The sequence below is a fragment of the Pistacia vera genome, unplaced genomic scaffold (genome assembly GCF_008641045.1).
Source record: "Pistacia vera cultivar Batoury unplaced genomic scaffold, PisVer_v2 Contig200, whole genome shotgun sequence".
Classification (NCBI taxonomy): Eukaryota; Viridiplantae; Streptophyta; class Magnoliopsida; order Sapindales; family Anacardiaceae; genus Pistacia; species Pistacia vera.
The window spans coordinates 886515-911392 of NW_022196003.1; the positions used below are offsets into that span (position 1 = coordinate 886515).

The following is a 24878-nucleotide window of genomic DNA, read 5'->3' on the forward strand; positions in this document are numbered from 1 at the left end:
GAACGGTAAGCAATGATCTGTTGCTCTCGATATGAAGTGATTGAGAGCCGTTCTGAACTTGCTTTTGATTTGCGGGACTTTTCATAACTATGAGAGTTCGGACCTTTTTGGGGTTGATCTCAATCCCTCCGTGGTTAACCATATACCCTAGGAATTTCCCTGAGGATACTTCGAACGAACACTTTATAGGATTAAGCTTCATTCTATACCTTTGGAGTATGTCAAACATCTCAGCGAGATGTGCTATGTGATCTGAAGCTGCATGCGACTTAACCAGCATGTCATCGACATAGACTTCTATCGATTTCCCAGTTTGCTCGGAAAACATACGGTTAACCAAACACTTGTAGTTTGCCCAACGTTCTTCAGATCGAAGGGCATGACCTTATAACATTATAGTCCTCGATCTGTGATGAACGAGGTATTTTCCTTGTCAGGCTCATACATCAGGATCTGATTATACCCTAAGTAGGCATCCATGAAGCTCAACAACTCATGCCCAGAGGTGGCATTGATGAGCTGATTGATCCTGGGCAAAAGGAAACTATCCTTCAGACAAGATTTGTTGAGATCAGAGAAATCAACACAAGTTCGCCACTTGTCGTTGGGTTTCTTCACCAAAATCGGATTGGCGACCCAACTCAGGTAATGAGCTTCCCGAATGAACCCATTTGAGAGGAGCTTATCCACCTCAACTTTAAGAGTAGCACAGCGTTTCGGATCCATGGCTCTTCTCTTTTGGCGAACCAGCCTGATCGCGCTATCGATGTTGAGCGCATGACATATTATATTCGGGCTAATCCTGACCATATTAGCATGAGTCCATGAAAAAACAATATTATGTCTGAGGAAGCTCATTAAATCTACGGTCAGTTGAGGGCTGAGATTACTCATGATTCTCAACACTTGCATCAACTCATCCTAGTCGACAGATACCTCAGACAGAGACCCAACCAACCCACTGTAGGAATACTCCTCCTGAACACAAGAATCTATGTAGTCTTCCACTGGACTTGACTGCTGAAGAATGTCCACCGGCTTTGTTTCCCTTCGCATGCCATCTACACTGCTCTCACATAGCAGTCGCGAGATTCACTCTAAGACCCTTTCATTTCCCACACCCCATCGGAGTGAGAAACTTCATCTTCAGTTGATAAATGGAGGTGACGACCTTGAAACTTCGTAGTAGAGGTCGTCCTAAAATGCCATTAAAAGCGGACGGACAGTCTACCACTAAGAATTCTGTCATCTTGGTCATTTCGTTGGTCTCACCCAAAGTGAAGAGAAGTGCGATCGTTCCCTTGGGAATCAGATGATCCCTAGTAAAACAATAGAGAGGGATAGAGGCAAGCTTCAGATCTACCTCGTCCAATTGCAGTTCCTCAAAAGCTCGTTCAAATAGGATGTTCACAGCTCTACCATTGTCCACCAATATTCTGTGGACTTCGCACCAACCTATTTCAGACACGATGACGAGTGCATTCTCATAGGGATGATGCAATCACACTGCCTCTTTCTCTGAGAAGGTAATCTCTTCTTATCTACGAACCTTAGTGGGTTGTGATGCTGTGCTTATCACACTCTCGGGGTCATGGGGAGCTTCTTGAGCATACCATTCTTGGGCACCTCGAGAATTCCACATGAGATGTTATCCTCCAAAGATGATCCCCAAAAAGTAGAGACCTTTACGACCATGGTCCTTCTCTTGAATGGGAGTCGGACCATCAACATACTCCTTGAAGTGCTCCTACTTGATGAGGAATTCAATTGTTTGCTTGAGAGCCCGACACTCATCAGTGTAGTGCCCATTATTTTGATGATAACGGCAATACTTCTTCTTGTTTCTTGCTGAAGGAGGATTGTTCATGGGCGCTGGCTCTCTGAGCAGGCTGGCCTCTTCTGACTTATCCAAAATAGTCGATACTAACGCGTTCAGAGGAGTATACTAATTCTTGTCGCGATCGTGATGAAGAACCTAGGCATAAGATTTCTTGGGCTCAAACCGCTTCTTCTTTCCCTTCCGCTGATCGTGATTAGCCTATCTGCAATAAGCTTTTCTACTACCCTCCCCCAGTCAGGAGCACTGGTCAAAGGACCAGGGTCGTGGCGATTGAAAACGGCCACAAAATTCTCTATTCGGAGGTACTTCTTCGAAAGGTCGTAGAAGCGGTTGAGGGAAATGTCATCCTCGGATTGTAGCTTTTTCCATAAGTTGGTCTGCAGGTGAACTCCTGCAATAATGAGAGTCCAAACAGATTCTTCAGCTGTGTTACCCACCTTGTGCAGCTCCCTGTGGAACCTATCAATGTAGGACTGAAGGGATTCATTCTTCTCTTGCCATATATTGCTCAGATAGCTCAACGGCATTGAGAACTTCCTATTTGCCTGGAAGTGTCTCAAGAATAACTAGCTCATCTGCTGCCATGAGTTAATAGATCCTGGCGGAAGAGATCTAAACCAACGCTTGGCGTGGGCAGTTAGGGTCATTGCCAAACAACAACATTTGGCTAAGTTGGAAACTTGGTGAAGCTCCATGAGGTCGTTAAACTCATAGAGGTGATCCTACGGATCAGAATTTCCATCAAATGCTCCTATATCGAGCATTCTAAACCTTGATAGGAGAGGAACAGCTGACACTACTGGAGAAAAGAGAGATGCCTCAATGATCTGCCCATGCTCATTTCACTAAGCTCTAAGCTGATCTAGAGCTTGCTGTAACTCTTCAATCTGAGGTAGCGGAGCTACCTAAGGATTGCTTTCTGCAACGTGGGTTCAACCCTCATGATTATGGTTGAGGAAAGACCACAGATCAAACTCTTCCTCACCTCGGCCAGAAGTTCCAACATAACTTAACACATGCTGACTGGAGCTGTGTGAAGGCAATGAATGGTTTGGGGAATTATTCCGACCTCCGCGGTGGTCAGAACTGACCAGCGATTGCTTGGGGTTTCCCTGCCTTACACTCTTGTGGCCTTACACTCTTGTGGGGGTGCCCATGTGATGTGGCATGGGACGGTTCGTGATGCGACATATCGCCAAGTCGCAAAGCCACAGGTATTCTACCTGCTTCGCGACCGGTATTTGCTGGTACCTTAGAGCCCTTAAGCCTATTATCTACCACCTACTTTCCCTTGCCTTTACGCGTTGTAGTGCGTGTGGCATAGGCCTTTGCCCATTTTCACGCTTTAGCGCGACCTATAGGCCTTTTTGGCGGTGGCATCGCCTTGTCGAACTCAGGTGGTACGACCTAATCCAAACGATCTAACATTCAGTTAACCGTTTGGAGAGTATTATTGAACCTCTCCAGGTAATCCATCACAACTGGGTCGAGCTGTGAGCTCGAAAGAATGTCCGCCGTGGTATTATGCTGAATTAGTGCACTTCGAGAAAAGTGTCATCCTGTACCCGGGGGACCTCTTCGTTGTTGGGGCTAGCTCTCTCGGTTTCAAAACCACAGGCCATTTGCTAGCGAACAAAATCGATTGATCAGAGATTCTTGATGAAAAGCAGATATTAAATCAAGCCCTACTTTAAGCATCAAACTGTTGATGCTGGATTTTGATACCAACTATTCGCACGTGTAAGGTGCTAAGCGGACTTAGAAATTACATGTGAATGGAAAAGAAATGAATAAAAGGGAGACGATTTTTAAAGTGGAACGAATGCTCAAAGCGAATCCTATGTCCACTGTCTTTTTTATAAATGAAAGATTACAATCAGGTCGCAAGTAGCGATCAGAGAAATAGAAATACAAAGAGGGAGAGGGAGAGTGAGTGTTTATGTTATCAGAATCAGAATCTCGAAAGCTCTCTATTTATAGTAAGAGGTTTCAGGTAATGATTACGAGTCTGCCAGTGGGCAGGTGTCGTACAGTTCTTACACTGCTTCCCATTGGCTAGTTGCATGGAAGATATCCTTAAATTGCACAAGGCTTGAGTAGGTGGGTGACTCCTAGCCACTCACTAGCCAGACTTTACCTGTCAAGCTGATGATAGCCTTACTTCTTCTGTCCTTGGACGACGTGGCAGCGCCTAGGCGGCACAATGTCATCCTGAACTCTGATTGGTCTTCACTGATATAAGCCTACGTCAGCCCTGATTTTTTAGGCATAACATATATAAACATCTTATTAAAACATACCATATATTGCTCATAGAGACATTTGAACCGACTTGTCTTTCAAAATAAAACGACTTATCATACATGCTTCAGATACGCAAAAGCTTTTCCCTCGTTTAGTTTTATTACATTGGTGTTACCGGGGATGTATGTAACCTTACCTCCAAGTACTAGTCACTTTGGACCAAGATCCAGAAATGAAAAGCTCATCTAAATTAAGGGGGCCGTACTTGTCAATAATTAAGCCCATCTTAATTGGAACTGGAAGCATATGAAGATGTAGTTTAGATAATTGATTTGATCTAATTCTACGTAATTAATGTTTGATAAAGGCTCTTTTTGGCCTCACATCCATGATAATTATGCATGTAGTGTGGTTGTTGCACAGATAGAAATAGACAAAATTTAGATACTTTTCAACATTCATATAGAAAAAATTGAGAATATCACGGAGATACCGTACAACATATTATAAACCAACAATTTTAGAGTGGTGGTGTACGTGCTAACTATATATATATAACGATGTCGTACCACTCTCTTATTCCCACATCATTCACCCATGGTAATTACAAATTAGTTAAAAAATTGGGGAGTAAAAAGAGATAGAATTTTATGGAGAATGTAATAAAAATGAGGGCATTATTGTAATTGACTAAGGGACATAGATGAAATTTCTAAGAAAGAGCAAGGGCAAAATGGGAATGATTGTATGTAAGTTGAGCTAAAAAGGGTTTAAGTGTTGAAAGTCCTTCATTCTTCACCATCTCCACCGCCATTCTCATTCCCTAATTTCTCTCAATCCTCCACTCAATCTTCCAAGAATTTTTAAAGATTTTTGGGATAGTTTTTAGTAGAGATTTAATCTAAAGCATCCTAAGGTAAGGATTCTTGCTTTAGATGAGAATTTGTTTATGATTTGTTAAAGTCTTATGTTATTATTGTTTAAAGTTATAGATAAAAGACAAGATACAAAAAGGGAAGGAGAAATGCTAGAGAAGCCATTTACCCATAAGGTAAGTAAATCCAACCTAAGTTAAGGTTCAAGCAATCAAATGATTGATATGCATGTTTTTTTCTCAAAATAACTTTAACAAAATTCAACTAAGGGCCAACCAACTAAATAACAACATGCAAACTCAAATGAGAATAAATCAATAAACATTCAAGCAATGCAACAATAATTTAACTACATACCTCAAGTGGGGCGTTACAATTATCATTTATTGAGGTGATTTCATATATAAATTCATCCATTTATTTAATGATACATCAGTTTGTATGAAAGAGTTTGTGTAAATAATTTGTACATCTAGTATTACTCGTAATTTCATGAGGGATTTCAACCCTACCATATATTGCCACCCCTAATTTTGATGTTATGTCTGAATTTTTTTGGCTCATCTTGTAAGCAGAAATTAATGAATTATAAGATCAAGGTTTGTTGAAATAATATTTATATTTACGATGTCTATAAGAGGGAAACATAAAATCTGTAAAAAGAGGTGTTACCAATAGACCTGGCAAAATGGGTTTGGATCCGCGGGTCGACCCTAAACCTGGGTAAAAAATATAGGGTGTGGGTCTTTAATATTAGACCCGTTTTTCTTCTACCTGTACCCGGCCCAACCAGTTTTTCAACGGGTTAAACGGGTACACCCGCGGGCACCCGTTTGTTTTTACCCTTTTCATTTTGCAGGGATACCCTAAATTCTAAATTGGGTTTGGCCATGTTTTTGCCCCAAATCACAAAATCCGTAACTCTCTCAAACTCATCGTCGCCGTTTCTCCTCTCAAACTCATCATCGCCATTTCTCCTGTCTTCGTTTCGCTTCTCCTCTGTCACAGTCCTCCCTTCTCTGTTAACTTCTCGCGCCTTTTTTTGTGACCCAGATTCGTCGTCGTCGTTTTGCCCCAGTTTCCTCTTCTCTGGCTTTGTTCTTTTACCTTCAGACATCTTTGATAGTTGTGTATAATCTGAGGTGTATTTTTATAAGTCTCTTGTATTATATCTGTGAAGAGAGAGGCGGAACTCAAAAGTTGATATTTGTGGCAGTGATTAGTGATGAGGCAGGGGCAGTGATCAGTGATGAGGTAGGGGTAGCAGGTGGCATGTGGGACATAGGGAGTGGAAGTGGGTGGAAGTGAGGTGATTAAAGTCAAAGTTATGTTTTGGTTGGGATGAAGACTGAAGAGTGGAGAATCTGCGGTAGAAGTTTCAAAAACTAAACAGTAAAAGAGGATACTCAGATCTATTCAATTTTGCCTGTTTGCAGAGTCAATTCATTCTCAAACTATTGCTTTTCTTCTGTAAATTTTTTCTTTTTTCAGATTTTTTTATGTGGGTTTATTTGGTTGATGAGGAATGAAAGGAAATCAATAAAGTTTTTTAATCTTTTTCTTTGTTAGGTTCTGGGTTTCTGTTTGGCTGGTGAGAAAACTTGGGAGAAAACGTGGGTTTCTTTTTTCTGTTTGGTTGGTGACAAATTTTGCTTAAAAATGAATATTTTAGGAAGATTTGGGGGTGTAACTACAAAAATTTAAAACTGGTGTGAACAGTATGGGCACCGGCGGGTCCACCCATACCCGTATAGGGTAGGGTGTGGGTCCAAAATATTGGACCCATTTAAATCGACCCGTTTTGAGCCCGTACCCGTGAGACCCAGCTCGTACCCGACCCACCCGCCCGTTTTGCTAGGTCTAGTTACCAAGGATGAGTTTGATAGACTTTTTGGGCAATTGCTTAGTGAAAATGACAATTACGACCTTAATTTATTGACAAATATTTACAAATTTTTATATATAAAATGACGTAATACAAAATGAACAATGAGTGTTTAAAAAAGTCAACTCAATGAATGTGGATGAATGATATATCAATTAAAGATTTTTTCTTTGATTACTTACCAAAAATTTAGGAATTGCTTATTTGTACATGCAAAATGAAATTGTGTGAGGAAACCGTGGTTTTTAGTTTATGTCTGAATTTTTCTAGCTCATCCTTTAAGGAAAATTTGATGAATTATACGATCACGGTATGCTGTAATATAATTTATTTAAGGTTGACTTTCGTTCTCTAGCACAGTCTCCTAGTATAAAATAGGTTTTGTAAGGATAAAGTTTCAATTGAAAACCAATAGCCTGTGCTGTGGGAATGTGGTGACTCCCATCCCCCGTCCCCGTTCCGGCCAGCCCCCGAACTGGAATAACATGTCAACAGCCCATAGATTGCAGCCCATTACCCATATGATAGGAATCTCAGGTGCAGATTACCCCAAGCCCAATTTTTTTTCATTTAGCCCATTTAACTCTTTTAGAACTAGTCCTTAATTATCTCTAACCTTTAAAAAAGCAGTTCTTTTTTTTTTAAAAAAAAAAAAAATTGGAATAGTGTTATTTAAGCCTCATTGATATGTGTTAAACTTATCACTTACTAAAAAGTACTTTAATCTAACATAAATTAATTATTCCACTCTTTTATGTGAAAAAAAATATGATTACTTAACATTTACAAGTTATTTGAATAAAAAATATGTTATTATCTATCAATAATATAACACATATATTTTTACATTTACATATATATCAAGTACTTTATCTATGCATATTTAGCTTTTTATATTTAATTTAGTCATTTTCTCTAGTACTACCCATTTGTATATGGTTTCACTCAATGTTCCTACAATTATAATCACATTTGATCAATTAATAATGTGAAAAAGATAATTAGAAAAGTGATAATTTCTTGACAAATGTGTTTTTCTTTTAACATTAGTAAATTATTAATTGTGTCTTGTTATGTGACACAATTTATTGTGTCTCTCCATCTTTATAATGCAATATATGAATTCTTTGAATACCACATAAAGTTTCTATTCATTCTTCTAATTAATTGGTAAATTTTAATTTACAACGATTTTAAATGTCAATTTAAGTAATTAATTTCTTCTTGTATATAATTCCTCTTCTTCTAATTAATTTGTTTAGTTATTTTCAACTATTCAAATTAATATAAGATCAACAAGATCTAAATGGTTAAATCTGACTACAAGTTTTTAGTAAGGCTATTATAGTAAGTCCATTACAATTTAAAATTATAACGACATCTAATTGAAATAAAAATATATAAATTGCATCAAAATAACATAATATCTTCTCATTAAAAAAATTAAATATAAGATCTATGAAGGGGGCTAGGCAAGCGGGCTAGGGCACGCCCACCTCTGTCCCCAGGGTTGGGAAATTTCATGCCCAGCTCAACCCTTGACTGTTTAGGGGAATCCCCGCCGGTCAAACGCCCATCCCTAAGAATAGCCATGATCATAAAAGAGATCAATTTTATTGGTAAGGAAAACCATTTGTCCAGAGAAAAATTAGTCCATATGAGAGAAGCATAGAATGTGTAAAACAAGGCGTTACCATGGTATGGCATGAAAACAAGATGAGTTTAAAATACCTGTGGACAACTGCTTAATGAAACTAATAGTTATGACTCTGATTAATCGATATAAGTCAATAACTCTCCATACAAACTCTTATATATGGTTTGTTTAATAAGACTTCTTTGAGTAGAGCTTAAAGAAGAAGAGTTTATTAGAGTAGGGCTTTTATGAAAATTTTGTCAGTTATTTGGCTAGGAAAATGTAAAAGATTTGTCTAATATTAATTTATCAAAAAGGGTTTTAATATACAATAATAGATAAAGAGAAATTAAAAAGATTGAATAGAGATATTTTTTAAATTTCAACATTTTTAATAAACTCAAAAAGCGCTTATGCGAAAAGTTCAAATTTTGAACTTCTCTTAGAAGCTATAAAATTTTTAATGACCGTGTAAGCATTTTTGAAATGCAACCAAACAACCAAAATAAAATTCAAAAGTGTTTATAGGATTAAAAAAACTCTTTTGGCTAGTAAAGAAGCCCAACCAAATAAGTTATATGTGACGTAATATAAATTAAATAGGTAAGTATACATAAAAAATCAATTCAATAAATATGGATGAATAATATGGCAATTAAAGAGTTATAACACATCAATTTATGTATAATAATTGGTATATGATGTAACACCATTCGTCAATAAACATAATAGTAATTATCAAGCTTTGAATTGACGAAAAATGGCAATTAACTATGGTCATGACTATAATATATATATTCTGAAATTACTTGATAAATATAAAATACATATATTTTTAAATTAATGTGATTGATAATTATTAATGAAATCACGGTATCTATAATATAATACCGTATAAACAAATATTATTTTTTAAATTATAAACTTTTTAACATATTAATTTTAAATTATTTAAGTAGCCCCAATTGGATAAAAAAACCTGGTCTATCACTATATATTATATATATATAATATCTATGAAAATAGATAAATAGGGCTCCTTTTGTTACGCTATTGGGAATACTATTATTAGTATTTTCAATAAAGTTAAACAGTAAAATGTCATTATTCTCAAAATATTATTATATATTTTTCAATTTCTTTTAAATCTCCCTAAATTTGTTAATTTAACTAAACACTCCCAAATATTTTTTTAGAAATTACAAAAACACCTTAGCAACCCATATTTACCAGATTCAGGCCACCACTACCGGAAGCTGGCTGGAATTTGGTATAATGGCGCACTACCAACTAAATCTGACTGGTAGTGCACCGATCTAGCCTTTTTTGGCCAGATCTACAGCCAAAGATCTGGCCGTGTCGTCAACTACGGCCAATATATGGTCGTCGTTGACTATTAATAATGGTCGTATCTTTGGCCGTCGTTGACGACCAAATGCGGCTAGATCTGGCCTTTTTCGGTGGATTTGGTCGAAAAAGGCCATATCAGCGCACGACCGGCAAGATCCAGTCGATCATGCATCGATATAGCGACTTCGACCACTCTCCGGCGGTGGTGGCCAGCTGTCTGTATTTAATGGGTGGGTTGGGGATGTTTTTGTTAACTTTTAATATTTTATTATAAGGGTGTTTAGTAAATAAACAAACATAGGAGGTATTTTTGTTAATTTTTAAATCCTACATCGTAATACTCGCACAATTTAACTTTTTTCAAAATATTATTCTAAAAACTATCAGAATAATGAATCAAACAGACTCTAGAATTTTCTTGAATAAATTTCACCCAAAAGCCAACTGTTAATTTTTATTTTTTTTAAATTTAAAATCAATTATAAAATAAAATAAGTTTTTAAAATAAAAGCGCGGTAAAACTCTTGAGGAGGTTTCATCAAACCCAACTCTTCTCAAAATCTTGCAGCCAAGTCCATTCTCATCCTCAGTCAAACGCTCTCCAGCACGAAATTGAGCACGAATCAGATTGTAATGGAGAGAACCAGCAACGATCTTGGGCTGGGTTTCAGTTTTCTCAGTACAGAGGTAGCTCCCTTACACATCACATTTAAGTTTTTCTTTGTATTATAGTTTTTGAATTAATTGGATTCACATCATATTTAAGTTTTTCTTTGTATTATAGTTTTTGAACTAATTGGATTCAATTTAGTGCACATTGGGAATTTAGGGCAACTAATAACTTAAAATCATCAGATTATGAAAGATTATTAAGAAGATTTTGATCCAGGTTACGTTGTTTAGGTCGAGTAATAACATAATTAGGGTGTTGAATGATGTTGATTTAGAAGAAAATCTTCAATTTTTTTTTAATTTGTTAAAGAAAATTGAAGCAAAGCAGAATTAGAGAACAGAAACCATATGCTGAAATGACAAAACCCAACAGGGGGAACAAAAGGGATTTTTATTTGATTGTTAATTACTGAAATGAAGGTTAGCTTTTTTTTTTTTTTTTTTGGTTAATATTTTTCCAGACCTCAGGCTAAACACAAGGAAGGTGTGCGATAATTTCCCAAACAAATAAGGGTGATAATTTTCTATTTCTCTAATCAAAATTCTCCTGTTGACATTTTTTGGCGTATAAAATAGATTTATGCTAGCTATTGTTGTTGATATATAAACGTGTCAAGAGTTTCATTACTTCCAATAAATAAAACGTAAGATTCTCAATGATAAATATTTTGTCTATACTTATGTCACAAATAGTGATGATACCGCTAATATTTTTATTTTGTATAACTGATTTTCAGTGTTAATGGTTCCTTAATTTGACCAACCAACCAAAAATTTTGTTTAGGAAAGAGAGAGTAGATAAGATATAGCCATGACATGCTTTGAAAGAGACATTGTAGCATTGTGGGTGTTGACTGTTGCCTGAAGAAGCCGTCTGTCATTTCAAGTCATAAATCTACATTTTCCATGTTAAAAAAACCAGTATTAATCTTTGAACTTAGAAAACTAAATAGAATTGAAAATTATAATAATGTCTCACCCAGAAGTCAGATTTCACCAAGTCAAATTTTCTTAGCTAAGATATAATGATGTCTCTGAAAATTTATCTGATTTCAAATGTTTAACTGTTGCCAAATTGTGGTTATAAATTAAGTAGTTATTGCTAATTTTATGTTAAATCAGCTGCAATTAGCTAGGCCATACCAGAACCATGAAACTTGTTATCCCTTTTTCCTTATTGTTAACTCTGCTCTTCAAATTTTCATTTATTACATGTTGCTATGATCATGAAAGGGAAGCATTGTTAAGCTTCAAATCTCATCTTACAGACCCTTCAAATCGGTTGTATTCATGGCATGGCCAAAACTGCTGCACTTGGAATGGAATTCATTGTTTGGAATCACTTCAAGTTGCTGCTATTGATCTCCGGAACCCTAATCCAGACTCGGAAAAGTTCATAATTAATATGAACTCGGAGCTTGTTTCCATGTCCAATTCCAAAGCTACTGCCCTTAATGGTTCCTTCTCTTCTTCTCTTTTTTCCCTTACCTATCTTAGCTATCTTGACCTCAGCTTCAACAACTTCATGTACTCAAATATTCCCACTGGTTTAGCCAATCTCACTAGACTAAATTACCTGAATCTCTCAAATGCAATGTTCAGTGGTTCCATCACAAACCAATTTTTAAACCTTACTTCCTCCCTTAGATGGCTAGATATTTCATGTTCTTATCGGGTGCCAGACTACTTTCCTCTTTCTCCTTACTTGTCTTCAACAGTTCAAGTTCGATCTGGTGCTTATTATAGTTACCTTATAGGGGGGAATCTCTCTTTGTCAAGTTTGAATTTCTTACTGGGGTTGCATAATCTCAGAGAACTTAAATTGAGTGGTGTTGATCTTAAAAAGACATCTCAGTCAACAAAATGGGCTGAGCCTTTAATGTATCTCTCGAATCTCCAGAAACTTGAGCTGTCCAACTGCAGGATTTTCGGTAAACTACCTGCAAAGCAACTTCTCAACCTGACCAGTCTTTCTGGATTGGTAATGGATTTCAATTCTCTGTCATCTCCAATTCCACGCGAGTTTGTTAATCTTAGTTCCCTTTCAGAACTTGACTTCACAAACTCAAACATACAAGGTCCGATCCCTTACCTTCCTCAACTAAAAAAACTTTATGTGCGCAACAATTCTGAAGTTACCATCGATTTGCATTCCATGTTTGCAGCTCCTTGGCCTAAACTAGAAATTCTTGATATCTCAAGTACTCTAGTTAATGGATCATTACCTTCCTCTTTGGCCAACACCACTTCATTACGCCATTTCCAAGCATGGAATTGTTTACTTCAGGGGCCCATACCTGCTTCCTTCATGAACCTTTCAAAATTAGAAACATTATCGCTTGCTTTTAATAACATAACAGGTCACATCTCGCCTTTGATATCCAATCTGAGATGCCTTAATACGTTGAATACGATGCAGAATTCTTTGGAAGGAACCATACCCACCTCAATCTGTAACATGAACTCTCTGGAGTATCTCTCTTTGTCGGACAACTTTCTTAGTGGAAATTTACCAGGTTGCATCAGCCAGCTTTCCAGACTTGAGTTTTTTCTAATCAGTCAGAATAAAATGAATGGAACAATCCGGTCGTTGTCATCATTGTTCAAGAACGCAAATCCAATTATGATTATGATGGGTGATAGTGGGCTGACAGTGAAAGAAGATCAACCTCTCCTTCCACCCAACTTCCGGCCTCAGTTTTTGGACCTAAGTGTATGTCTTTCAGGAGGAACCATCCCAGATTTCATTTCTAGTATGACTCAGTTAGAAATGTTAAGTTTAGCCTATAACAACTTATCAGGAAAAATTCCACCCTGGCTATTTAATCTACCAAATCTCGGATACCTGGATCTCTCTTTCAATAACCTCCAAGGAGTTGTCCCACCTCATATTAAATTACAGTCATTCATGGCACCGACGACATTAAATTTAGCAAACAACCAGCTCAAGGGAAATATCCCTTCCCTGATTAAGAATGTAGAAGTTATAGACTTGTCTGGGAACAGTTTCACTGGCCACATACCATTACAACTCGGAGTTGCAAAAATTAAATATTTATCATTATCCGGGAACAAACTTTATAGTCAGATCCCTTCACCTTTCTGTCATTCTGGTAATGTATTGATGCTACTTGATCTTTCAAACAATAGTCTGAGTGGGACAGTTCCTAAAAGTTTAGGAAATTGCACCTCTCTCATTTTTCTGAACCTTGGAGGGAACAACCTCATTGGAGAGATTCCAAGTGAACTAGAGGGGGCAAAAAATTTGAATTACCTTGACCTTACTGACAACCTTTTTAATGGTAGTTTTCCAGGTTTTATTCAGAAATTTCAGAGTTTGGAAGTTCTCAAGCTGGGGTTTAATAGATTTCAGGGAAGGATCCCACAGTTCATTGGAGCTCTCCAGAACCTCCATATTCTTGTGCTAGAATCGAATTTCTTCAAAGGATCAATTCCTTGGGAGATAACCAAGCTGGAGAAGCTGCAATATGTTGACTTTTCGAGTAACAAACTTTCAGGTCCCATCCCTGAAAACCTGAATGGTTTGAAAATGTTGAAAACCCGACCTCAGGATGGCTCTATTCTTGGTTTTGTCATTTCATCCATGTTCGCTGCAGTAGAGCTAACTGTGACGATGAAGGGATTGTTACAACACTATGTAATCGTCCGCTCATATCACAGTGGCATTGATCTCTCGTACAACTGTCTGACAGGAAATATTCCAATTGAAATAGGAACTTTAGAGGGTCTCCCTATGGTCAACCTCTCACATAATTGTCTCTATGGTGAGATCCCAAAGAGCATTGGAAATATGTCTGTTTTGGAGTCACTGGACCTGAGCTTCAACAATTTAAGTGGGGAGATTCCGGCAGAAATCACGTTGCTGGATTATCTTTCGATGCTCAACTTGTCCTACAACAATTTGAGTGGGAAAATTCCATCGGGGCAGCATTTCGAAACTCTGAGCATAGATGGATCGGCATATATTGGCAATGAGTTGCTATGTGGAGATCCCCTTGGAATCAGTTGTACTGGTAAAAGCAATTCCTCAACTTCAGAAAGTGTTGAAGTTGAAGATGCCTGGTGGGAAAAGTTGTTTTATGCAGTTGTAATTTTTGGCTATGGAGTTGGCTTCTGGGGTTTTTTTGGGATTCTTTATTTGATGAAGGACAACTGGAGGAACATTTACTGGAGGACCATCGATCGGATTGCATTTGGAATCATCCAACGCATGCGAAAACAGGATTAAAATAACAGAAAAGGACTAGTAATAATTTCGCATAGATGCATTCTCAGATGTTTACACCAGTACTGTTATCTTAGCTGTTGAATATTGTAAAGTATTTATGTAAGATCTGTTAATTTAATTACTCGTTAAAAAGAGAAAGGATAGTTATTTTTTAATTTACTTTTTCTTTTTTAATGTTTTCCAAACTACGGAGGTTTATGTGATATAAGGAAAAACCTGAAGGCAGTGCCATATAATTTTCCAGGATTTGTTATTATAATTAATTTGTCTTTTCAATTTCTACAGCTGATATTTTTTTTCTTATCTTGTGACGAACACTTCTATTTCTCTGTTAATAAATGTGTCTTGTTCTTATTACTTTTAACTAATAACGCGTAAGACTATCCTCGATATATATTTCTTTATACCCATGTCAAAAGATTCAGATTATAGCTCATTCTTTTACTTTATAATATTTGTTTTAATGTGTTGAATTATTCAAAAGGGATAGATATAGGCATGACATGCTTTGAAAAAGACATTCTAATATTGTATGTGCCGCCCTGAAGTAGGCCTCTCTGATGTTAATCTTACAATCTGCCTGAAAAAGAAATGAAAAAGAAGTTTCATTGACTTTAGATGATAAGATGCCATAGCCAGATGTCTGATTTCATCTCATTAAATTACTTCAAATGAAACTTCCAGGAATTTCATCCAAGTGTTTAACAGATGCCAATCAATAGTTATAAATCAGCAATTAAATCTGCAATAATAAGGACATGTGTATACTAGAACCATGAACCTTCTGATCCATGTTCCTTGTTATTGTTTCCCCTGATCTCTAATCTTCCATTCATAACCTGTTGCTGTGATCAGGAAAGAGCAGCTTTGTTAAGCTTCAAATCACATCTTGCAGACCCTTCAAACTTGTTGTCGTCATGGCAAGGCCAAAACTGCTGCACTTGGCATGGAATTAATTGTTCAGAATCACTTCATGTTACTGCTATTGATCTTCGAAACCCTAATCCAGATGCATACTAGTTCATAATCAATATGAATTTAGTTTTGGAGTTGTCGACTACTTCAACATTAATGGGTTACAGAGACGCATTCGGGGGGGTCCTGCTGCCCGGTCAGCGGGTGCGAGGGCAACGCCTCCGGCCCATAGGCGGTTTGGGCTTCTTCCATGTATAACCGATGTAGGATTTCTTTAAGTCAATAATTCCTTATTGGGTTTGGACTTAGGAATAGGAACTTTTCCATGTATAACTATTGTAGGATTTCTTTAAGTCATTAATTCTTTATTGGGTTTAGACTTAGGAATAAAAATCCTTGTAAAACTAGGTTTTGTCATTTTAAACCCAGTATATAAACATATTTTTCTCTTGTTATGAGTGTGATAGCTATCATAGGACAATTCATTCATTGTAAATGAGAAAGGTAAGGAAGTATTACAATAATATTGACTTGGCTGGACGTAGTCCATATTGGGTGAAGCAGGGTAAATCGCACGTATTATTTTCTCTTTGTTTATTGTCCGTGATTTGTTTTATTGTTATTTTATTCTTACAGCTGTCTCTATTTCGTTCATTCAGAGCTTGTTTCCACCTCTAGCTCCATTTCTACTGCCCTCAATGGTACAATCTCTCGTTCACTCTTTTCCCTCTCCCATCTTACTTATCTTGACCTCAACTTCAACAACTTCATGTACACAAAGATTCCCCCTGCTTCTGCCAATCTCACTAGATTGACTTACCTGAATCTTTCAAATGCAATGTTTAGTGGCCCCACTACAACCCAGTTTTCCAACTTTATTTCGCTTACACAGTTTGATATTTCATGTTCTTATTAAGTGATTGACTACTCATCAATTTCTCTTAACTTGTCTTCTTCACTTCAAATTCAATCCGATGCTTATTATAGTTACCTAGAAAGGGGCAGTCTTTCTTTGTCGAGTCTGAATTTCATACAGGGGTTACATAATCTTGAACAACTTGCATTGAGCGGTGTTGATATGTCAATGGCATCTCAGTCAACCAAATGGGCTAACCCTTTATCATTTCTCTCCAATCTCCAGGGGCTTCAGCTGTCCAACTGCAGGATTTTCGGAAAAATTCCTACACAGCAGCTTCTCAACCTAACTAGTCTTTCTGTCCTGGCAATGGATTTCAATTCGCTTTCATCTCCGATTCCATCTTACTTATCAAATCTTACCTCTCTTTTTGTGCTCGATCTCACCAAGTAAAATCTACGAAGTCCAATTCCTTTCCTTCCTCAACTGACAAAACTTTTTGCAGGAAACAACTCTGATGTCATAGTTGATTTGCATTCCATGTTTACAGCACTTGGCCTCAACTAGAAATTCTTGATATCTCAGCTACACAAGTTCAAGAACCATTGCCCACCTCTTTTGCCAACACCACCTTATTACGCTATTTCAGAGCTCAAAATTGCCTACTTCGGGGGCCATTACCGGCTTCCATGATGAACCTTTCAAAGTTAGAAAGGTTAGAGCTTGATTTTGTTGTTGCTAATGGTAGAGAATGCTAAGAAAAGAAGGTGAACAACATAAAAATAGAGAGAAGTTTTTCTGCATTACCAACTGAGTTTTACACCATAACTAATAAAGCAAAATATCCACTGTTAACCACCACTTTAAAAGAATATTTTATGCAACATTAATCTAAAGCCATACATTAAGACCAACCTACAACAAACATTATGGACACATCCCATATAACCTGGCAATACACACCTAAACCATTACAAATGAATCAAACAAGGCTGCCTCACAAAATAATCAGATGGCAGATTGCAACACACTTTGGTGCCAGAACAGATTCAAAAGAGGGCTTGACAAACTGCTACATTTCTAGTTAAATATCAGAATTTAACACTCCTCCTTGATAGTTGGCTGGAAACACCAAGTCTGAATCTGAATTCTTCAAACTTGGCTTTGGAAATAGCTTTAGTCATAATGTCAACCACTTGTAATTCACCCCTACAGTGCATCAGTTCCACTTCACCATTCTGTTCAACCTCTCTCACTACATGAAAGTTAATTTTTATATGCTTTGTACGTCCATGATGCACTAGATTTTTGGCCATTGTTGTAGCAAATTGGTTGTCACACATGATGGCAGTAGGCTTAACCTGCTTCAGCTTCAAATCTTCAAGAATCTTTCTAAACCAAATGACTTGATTCACAGCAACAGCTGAACTATACTTTGCTTCTGTTGTGGATTGAGCCACGGTTTCTTGCTTTATGGAAAGCCAGCAAATTGCACCACAATTCAAAAAAAATGCATACCCTGAAATGCTCCTCATGTCATCTGTTGAACCAGCCCAGTCATTATCAGAAAAACCAACCAATTTGAAGTCTTTTGATCTCTTAACCTACACCCCAAAGTCAGTGCCGCCCTTCACATATCTCAGCACAATTTTTGCAATCTTGAAATGAGTCTGGGTTGGTTGACTCATAAATCTGGACAGCAAATTAGTGGCATACATTATGTTTGGTTTGGTTGCTGTCAAGTATAGTAGGCACCCAATCAAGCTCCTATACAATCCTTTATCAACCTTCTCAGCTTAATTACTCTTTGATAACTTCATATTTGGAACCAGTGGTAGGTCTACTGGTTTACAATTCTCCATGCAAAACTTCTTAAGGACTTCACTTGCATACTTCCTTGGATTCACAAAAATACCATCTGCATCTCAATCAATCTCCATCCCAAGAAAGTATGACATTTCCCCTAAGTCTGTCATTTCAAACTCACTGTGCATGGATTTTTTGGATTCCTCCACTTGAGCATGTTCGCTTCCAATCACTAGAAGATCATCCACATACAGAGAAATGATCATCACATCATCTTTGGCTTCTCTAATGTATAGAGTGTGCTCATTTGGACTCCTCACAAAGTCTAAACTGAACAGGTGGTCATTAATCGTGCTATACCAAGCCCTTGGTGCCTGTTTTAGGCCATATAAAGCCTTCTTCAGCAGATAGACTTTTCCTTCTTCTCATTGAATTTGATTCCCGTTTAGTTGTTCAATATAATCTTCTCATTCAACCAACCATTCAAAAAAACAGATTTAACATCCAATTGATGAATTTTCCAGGAAAATTGAGCTACCACAACAAGCAGCAATCTGATGGTATCATACCAAGCAACTAGTGTCAGTGTCTCCAGGAAATCTGTTCCATATTGCTGAGCAAATCCTTTAACAACTAGCCTGGCCTTATGCTTAAGAACTGAACCATCTGGATTTAGCTTTTTCTTGAAAATCCATTTTACTTAGATCACTTTCCTATTTTCTGGTCTGTCTACAAGCTTCCAGGTCTGATTCTTTTCAATCATAGCTAGCTCCTCCTTCATGGCAATCCTCCAGGCTTCTGACATTATTGCTTTTAAGTAGCTTGAAGGTTTCATTTGTGCCACATTACATCTGTCATACACATCAGCTAGAGATCTTGTTCCTCTGACAGAAAATTCTTCATCTGATTCATCCCCTGGATCTTCCTCAACCTCATCAACTGGAGTTTCACTCAATTGGGGTCTTGTTTCTACATCAACCTCATCTTCCTCCCAATTCCAGACTCCACTCTCATCAACTGTAACATCCTTGGAAACAAGGATTTTCTTTGAGTCAGGAATGTATATTCTATAAGCTTTAGATTGGCTGCTATAGCCAATAAAAATTCTTGTCAAAGCTTTATCTTCCAACTTTGTTCTTTTTGCAGTTGCCACCAGAACATAACATATGCTTTTGAAAACTTTCATATTATCCACTGCTAGCTTGACTCCAGTCCAGGCTTCAAATGGTGTTTGACTGATCAAGGCTCTTGTAGGAAGTCTGTTGAGCAAGTACACCCCTGTATTGACAGCCTCGACCTAGAAGAATTTCGAAAGATTTTCTCAGCCATCATATATCTTGCCATCTCCATAACAATCATGTTTTTCCTCTCACTAACTCCAATCTGCTATAGAGTATAAGGGTTGCTGAATTGATGCCTGATTCCAGCCTCCTTGTAAATCATTTCAAACTCTTGAGAAGTGTATTCAGTACCATTGCCACTTCTCAAGGTTTTGATAGTCTTTCCTATTTGATTTTCCACTAGCTGCTTGAATTTCTTGAATGCTCTAGCCACCTCACTTTTCTGCCTTAGAAAATAAACTCAACACATCTGGGACCAATCATCTATGAACAATACAAAATATCTACTTCCACTTAGGGATAAGGTTTGCATAGAGCCATACACATCCGAGTGAACAAGCTGAAGTTTTTTAAAGGCTCTCCAGGCTTGATTCACCGGAAAAGGTTTTCTGCTCATCTTGCCTAATTGACATGCTTGGCAAACTCCTTTTGGTTCTTCAACAATTGGCAAATTCTAAATTAAGTTTTTGGATTGAATCTCTCTTAGACTTCTATAATGTACATGGCCTAATCTCTTATGCCATATCTCAGTTTCCTCTTCTCTAGCAGTACATGCTTTGTGTGGAGAATTTTCCACATGATTGGAAAACTCTTTCCTACCATTATTATTCTCAACCTCTTACTTCCCTCACTATCCAGGATTATGCAAGATTGATTTTGAAAATGCAATGCATAATCCTTTTCCAGCATCTGTCCCACACTATGGAGACTTTGACTGATATCAGGTGCATAAAGTACATTAGAGATTAGCTTCATACCTGTTGGTGTTTGGATAGCAACATCTTTTTTCCCTTTTGCTTCCACAAATTCTCCATTTCCCACTTTGACCCTTGACCGATGTGAATGATCCAGGTTCACAAAACTCTGCAAATCTAGTATCATGTATGCGTACATCCATTGTCAATTAACTAGGTTTCATCATATGCTTGGATCAAATTGGATAAGGCCACAAATAACTACTCTGTCTCCTGTCTGGATGTTGTTCATGAACCGTTTAAGCTTGCTATTGGGACTGCTCTCCCTTGTTTTTGCAGACTCTTTCGATGTGGCCAAATTGTTTGCAGGCCCTACACTGTGTTCTTGGCCTAAACCAACATCTATTCTTTGCATGTCCCTTCTTCTTATAGTGAGAATGAGCTGGAAAATTCTTCATCTACTAGCCTTGTTCCACTGAGCATTGGACCTTTCTTTTTCCTTCTTATCTCGCGCAAACCTTTTGTTGTTTCCTTGTGCAAACTTGCCTTTGTGAGCTGCTAACATTGCTCCCTTACTCGCATATCCTCTAGCCTCATGAGCCTTCTCTGCTCTTGTGCCTGCAAAGCATGGACTAGCTCAGTCAAAGTGATCTAAGTCAGGTCTTTTGAGTCCTCCAAAGAAGAGATTTTTGCTTCAAACCTTTCAGGTAAGCTTACTATCACATTCTCCACTATTCTTTTATCTGTCATCTCCACTCTAAGCAACCTGATTTTGTTGACTATATTCATCAACCTATCAACACATTCCTTCACTTTCTTAGCCTCCTGCTTTCTTAATGTCTCAAATTGCCTTCTCAAATTCAACACCTGAATGTTTGTTGTAGTGTCACTCCCTATGGACTCCTCTCTTAACTTGTCCCATGATTCCTTTGCTGTTTCACATGCCATGATCCTTGTAAAAACAAGGTTTGTGAAAGCTAACTGAATGTGGGACAAGGCTTTTGGAGCCTTTGAAACTTCTTCTTCATGTAGTCGGATTTGGTTGAGTGTGGGATATGGTCCCAACTGAGGGGGTTGTTTCTCCTCTTCTACATATCGCCAGAGTCCTTGACCTCACAGATATGCCTTCATTTTGACAGCCCATATATGGTAATGCTCACCATTAAAGACGAGAGGTAAAAGAGAAGTTGTCTGAGTGGCCATTGATTCAAGAAGGAAGGTCTGATGCAGGTTAGTTTTTCTAGAGAAATAGATAAGCTGATCAAGAGGAAGAAAAAGTTTCAAGTTTTTTAGCTCAAGTAACCAAGCTTTGATACCATTTTGTTGTTGCTAATGCCGGAGAATGCTAAGAAAAGAAGGTGAACAACATAAAAATAGAGAGAAGTTTTTCTGCATTACCAACTGAGTTTTACACCATAACTAATAAAGCAAAATATCCACTGTTAAAAACCACTTTGCAGGGATATTTTATGCAACATTAATCTGAAGCCATACAGTAAGACCAACATACAACAAACATTATGGACACGTCCCATATAACCTGGTAGTACACACCTAAACCATTACAAAATGAATCAAACAAGGCTGCCTCACAAAATAATCAGACGGCAAATTGCAACACACTTTGGCGCAAGAACAAATTCAAAAAAAGGCTTTACAAACTGCTACATTTCCAACTAAATATCAGAATTTAACAGATTTTAACTACATAACAAGCCAGATTTCACCCGAAAAATAATACAATCATCGAAAGGAGTGCATCGAATTTATGAACTGAATGACGTGGCATAATCCTGACCGTCGATTAATTATGAATTAATATTAATTGACTGGCATGATTGCGTCACGTTATTCAGTGCATGAATTCGGTGCGCTCCTTTCGGTAATTGTAGCATTACTCGATTTCACCCTCTGTATCCAATTTGAAACGCCTAAATCTCTATGATGCAGAATTCTTTGGAAGGATCCATTCCCAGTTCCTTTTGTAACATATCCTCTCTGTAGAATCTTGCTTTGGCACAAAACTCTCTCACAGGAAACCTCCTAGTTGCATCAGCCAGCTTCCCTGCCTCAGGTTTCTTGTCGTTAATTCGAACAAGATGAACGGAACAATCCCTCACTGACATCTTTGCTCAAGAACTCAAGTCTAAATATAATCATGCTGGGGGATAGCAGATTGACTAGGCCACCAACAGCTTCCACCCAACTTTCAACCACAGACCTTGGAACTAAGTCATGTCATTTGAGTGGAACCATCCCGGGTTTCATATCTAATCTGACCCAGCTTACAATTTTGATGTTATCTCATAACAACTTACCATGAACAATTCCACCTTGGCTATTTAATCTGCCAAATCTTGGTTACCTGGATCTCTCTTTCAATAACCTCCAAGGAGTTCTCCCTCCACATATTAAGCTACATTCTGTTGAAGTAAATGATATTCTGCTGGAAACCTTTTTTCAATTCAGTTTTGAAGATTGGCGCCAAGTTTGAACTAAACAAGGGCTGACTGTCAAGTGTTGTATTTTTGTAATTTGAAAAATGTAATATGTGATGTTTTTAGGTGAGGACAACCTGTGATTAAGGTCAGGATATCTCAATGAAATTTGTGTTAGTTAAGAGTAGTTTAGATTGTATTATATTTAAATTATTCTCACTGAAGAGTTGTTGTAACAGTGGTGAATTATGTCCATATATCTCTTTGTTTATGAATGAAAAATACAGCCTTGTGAAATTAGTTTTCACTCTCATTGTCTTCGCTTTCTCTCATGCACGAAAATCCCTCTTTCTCTTAGCAAATTGAACCTTGAAAAACTAACACATTCATACTTCGAACCAACGACAACAAATTTAGCAAACAATTAGCTTCAAGGGCCTATTCCTCCCCTGCTTGAGAACACAGAGGTTATAGATTTTTCTGGAAACAATTTCATAGGCTACATACCAAGACAGATTAGAGAGGGAAAGATTAGATATTTATCGTTGTCATGAAACAAACTTGATGGCCCGATCCCCTTCTGCCATTCAGGTAACGAGTTGAGCTACTTGATCTTTCAAATAATAGTCTGGAAGGAACACTTCCCACCAATTTAGGAGATTGCTCCTCTCTCATTTTTCTGAACCTTGGAGGGAATAAATTCAGTGGAGACATTCCCAATGAACTCAAAGGGGCGACAAATTTAAGTTATCTTGACCTTACAGACAATTATTCTAATGGCACTTTCCCAAGTTTTATTCTCAAAAATCAGAATTTGGTGGTCCTGAAGCTGGGATATGACAAATTACAAGGAAGGATCCCCCAGTCAATTGGAATCGTTCAGAACATATTCTTGTCCTGGAATCGAATTTGTTTAACAAATCAATGCCGCCGGAGATAAACAAGCTAGAGAGACTACAGTATGTCGACTTCTCGAACAACAAAATTTCTAGTCCCATTCTTGAAAAAATTAAATGGTCTGAATATGTTGAGAACTCGACCTCAAGATGGCAATATTCTTGGCTATGTCATCTCAGCCATGTTCATTGCCGTAAAGCTAAACATGGTGAGCAAGAGATTGCTACAACACTGTAGAGGTTCGCACATTTCATACTGGCATCGATTTCTCATATAACTGTCCGTTAGGAAACATTCCTTTCGATGGATCTGCATATATTGGAAACAAGTTATTGTGCGGCGACCCTCTTGGAATCAACTGTACTGGAAACAGTAGTTCCTCAAGTTCAGAAGATGTTTTACATATTTATAATTATTGGCTATGGAGTTGGTTTCTGGAGGTTTTTCGGGATTCTTTGTCTGATGAAGGAAAATTGGAGGAACACTTATTGGAGAGCCATTGATCGGATTGCTTTTGGAATCATCCAATGCATAAAAAAAAACAAGATTAGAAATAACAGAAATGATTGTAGTAGAATGTTGTAAAATATTAGGGGAGTAATATGAGTGTGTTTAGGAATAAATATTATATGTGAATAAAAGATCAATCAACCAAAAGAGAAATATTGTGACATTATTTAATCTATTTACTAATGACACCCAAAAATTTGTCAAAAAATCAGTCTTTCCTTGACAAAATTTATTTTTATTACACATGTCAATGTCAGTAAGCTTCAACAAGAATTAAAATATCTCTTTATGTTTATTTATTTTACAGAGTCAACCTAGTTCATATAATTTTCTCCGAAACTAATTGAAATATTTAAAAGGAAAGAGATTAGGTAAGGTATGGCCATCAAAGGCTTTGAAAAAACCATTTGCCATAGTTTAAAGAACCAATTATTGTCTTTGAAATTTGAATGCTAAACGGAATAGTAAACTATAATAATGCCTCACATATCAAAGAATTTTATCTGGGTTCACACAAGACATGAAAAGGGGGATAATTACTGGTTTTTTATGTGTGCAAGTTTCAACTGGTTTTTCAGTATTTATGCTCAATTTGGTAGAGTTGCACCATACCAGAATCATGAAACTTGTGATCTTTGTTTCCCTGACACTGCTTCTGCTCTCTGAATTT

The 24878-nt window shown here is 37.3% G+C and overlaps 2 protein-coding genes across 2 annotated transcripts; both read left to right on the forward strand.

The window, feature by feature from the left end:
- Positions 1-11652: 11652 nt before the first annotated feature.
- Positions 11653-14751, forward strand: LOC116128481 (receptor-like protein EIX1). The gene has a single exon (XM_031414199.1). The coding sequence runs from the start codon at positions 11653-11655 to the stop codon at positions 14749-14751; it is 3099 nt and encodes a 1032-aa protein (XP_031270059.1).
- Positions 14752-16750: 1999 nt separating this feature from the next.
- On the forward strand, positions 16751-17280 carry LOC116128482 (probable inactive leucine-rich repeat receptor kinase XIAO). Its single transcript, XM_031414200.1, has 2 exons — positions 16751-16971; positions 17073-17280. The coding sequence occupies exons 1-2, from the start codon at positions 16751-16753 to the stop codon at positions 17278-17280; spliced, it is 429 nt and encodes a 142-aa protein (XP_031270060.1).
- Positions 17281-24878: the final 7598 nt, after the last annotated feature.

Bases quoted from the DNA above. Each gene is read 5' to 3' on its own strand.
- LOC116128481 (XM_031414199.1), top strand. From the start codon at position 11,653: ATGAAACTTGTTATCCCTTTTTCCTTATTGTTAACTCTGCTCTTCAAA.
- LOC116128482 (XM_031414200.1), top strand. From the start codon at position 16,751: ATGGCATCTCAGTCAACCAAATGGGCTAACCCTTTATCATTTCTCTCC. The intron at 16,972-17,072 runs GTAAAATCTACG...CCATGTTTACAG, and splicing joins TTTGTGCTCGATCTCACCAA to CACTTGGCCTCAACTAGAAA.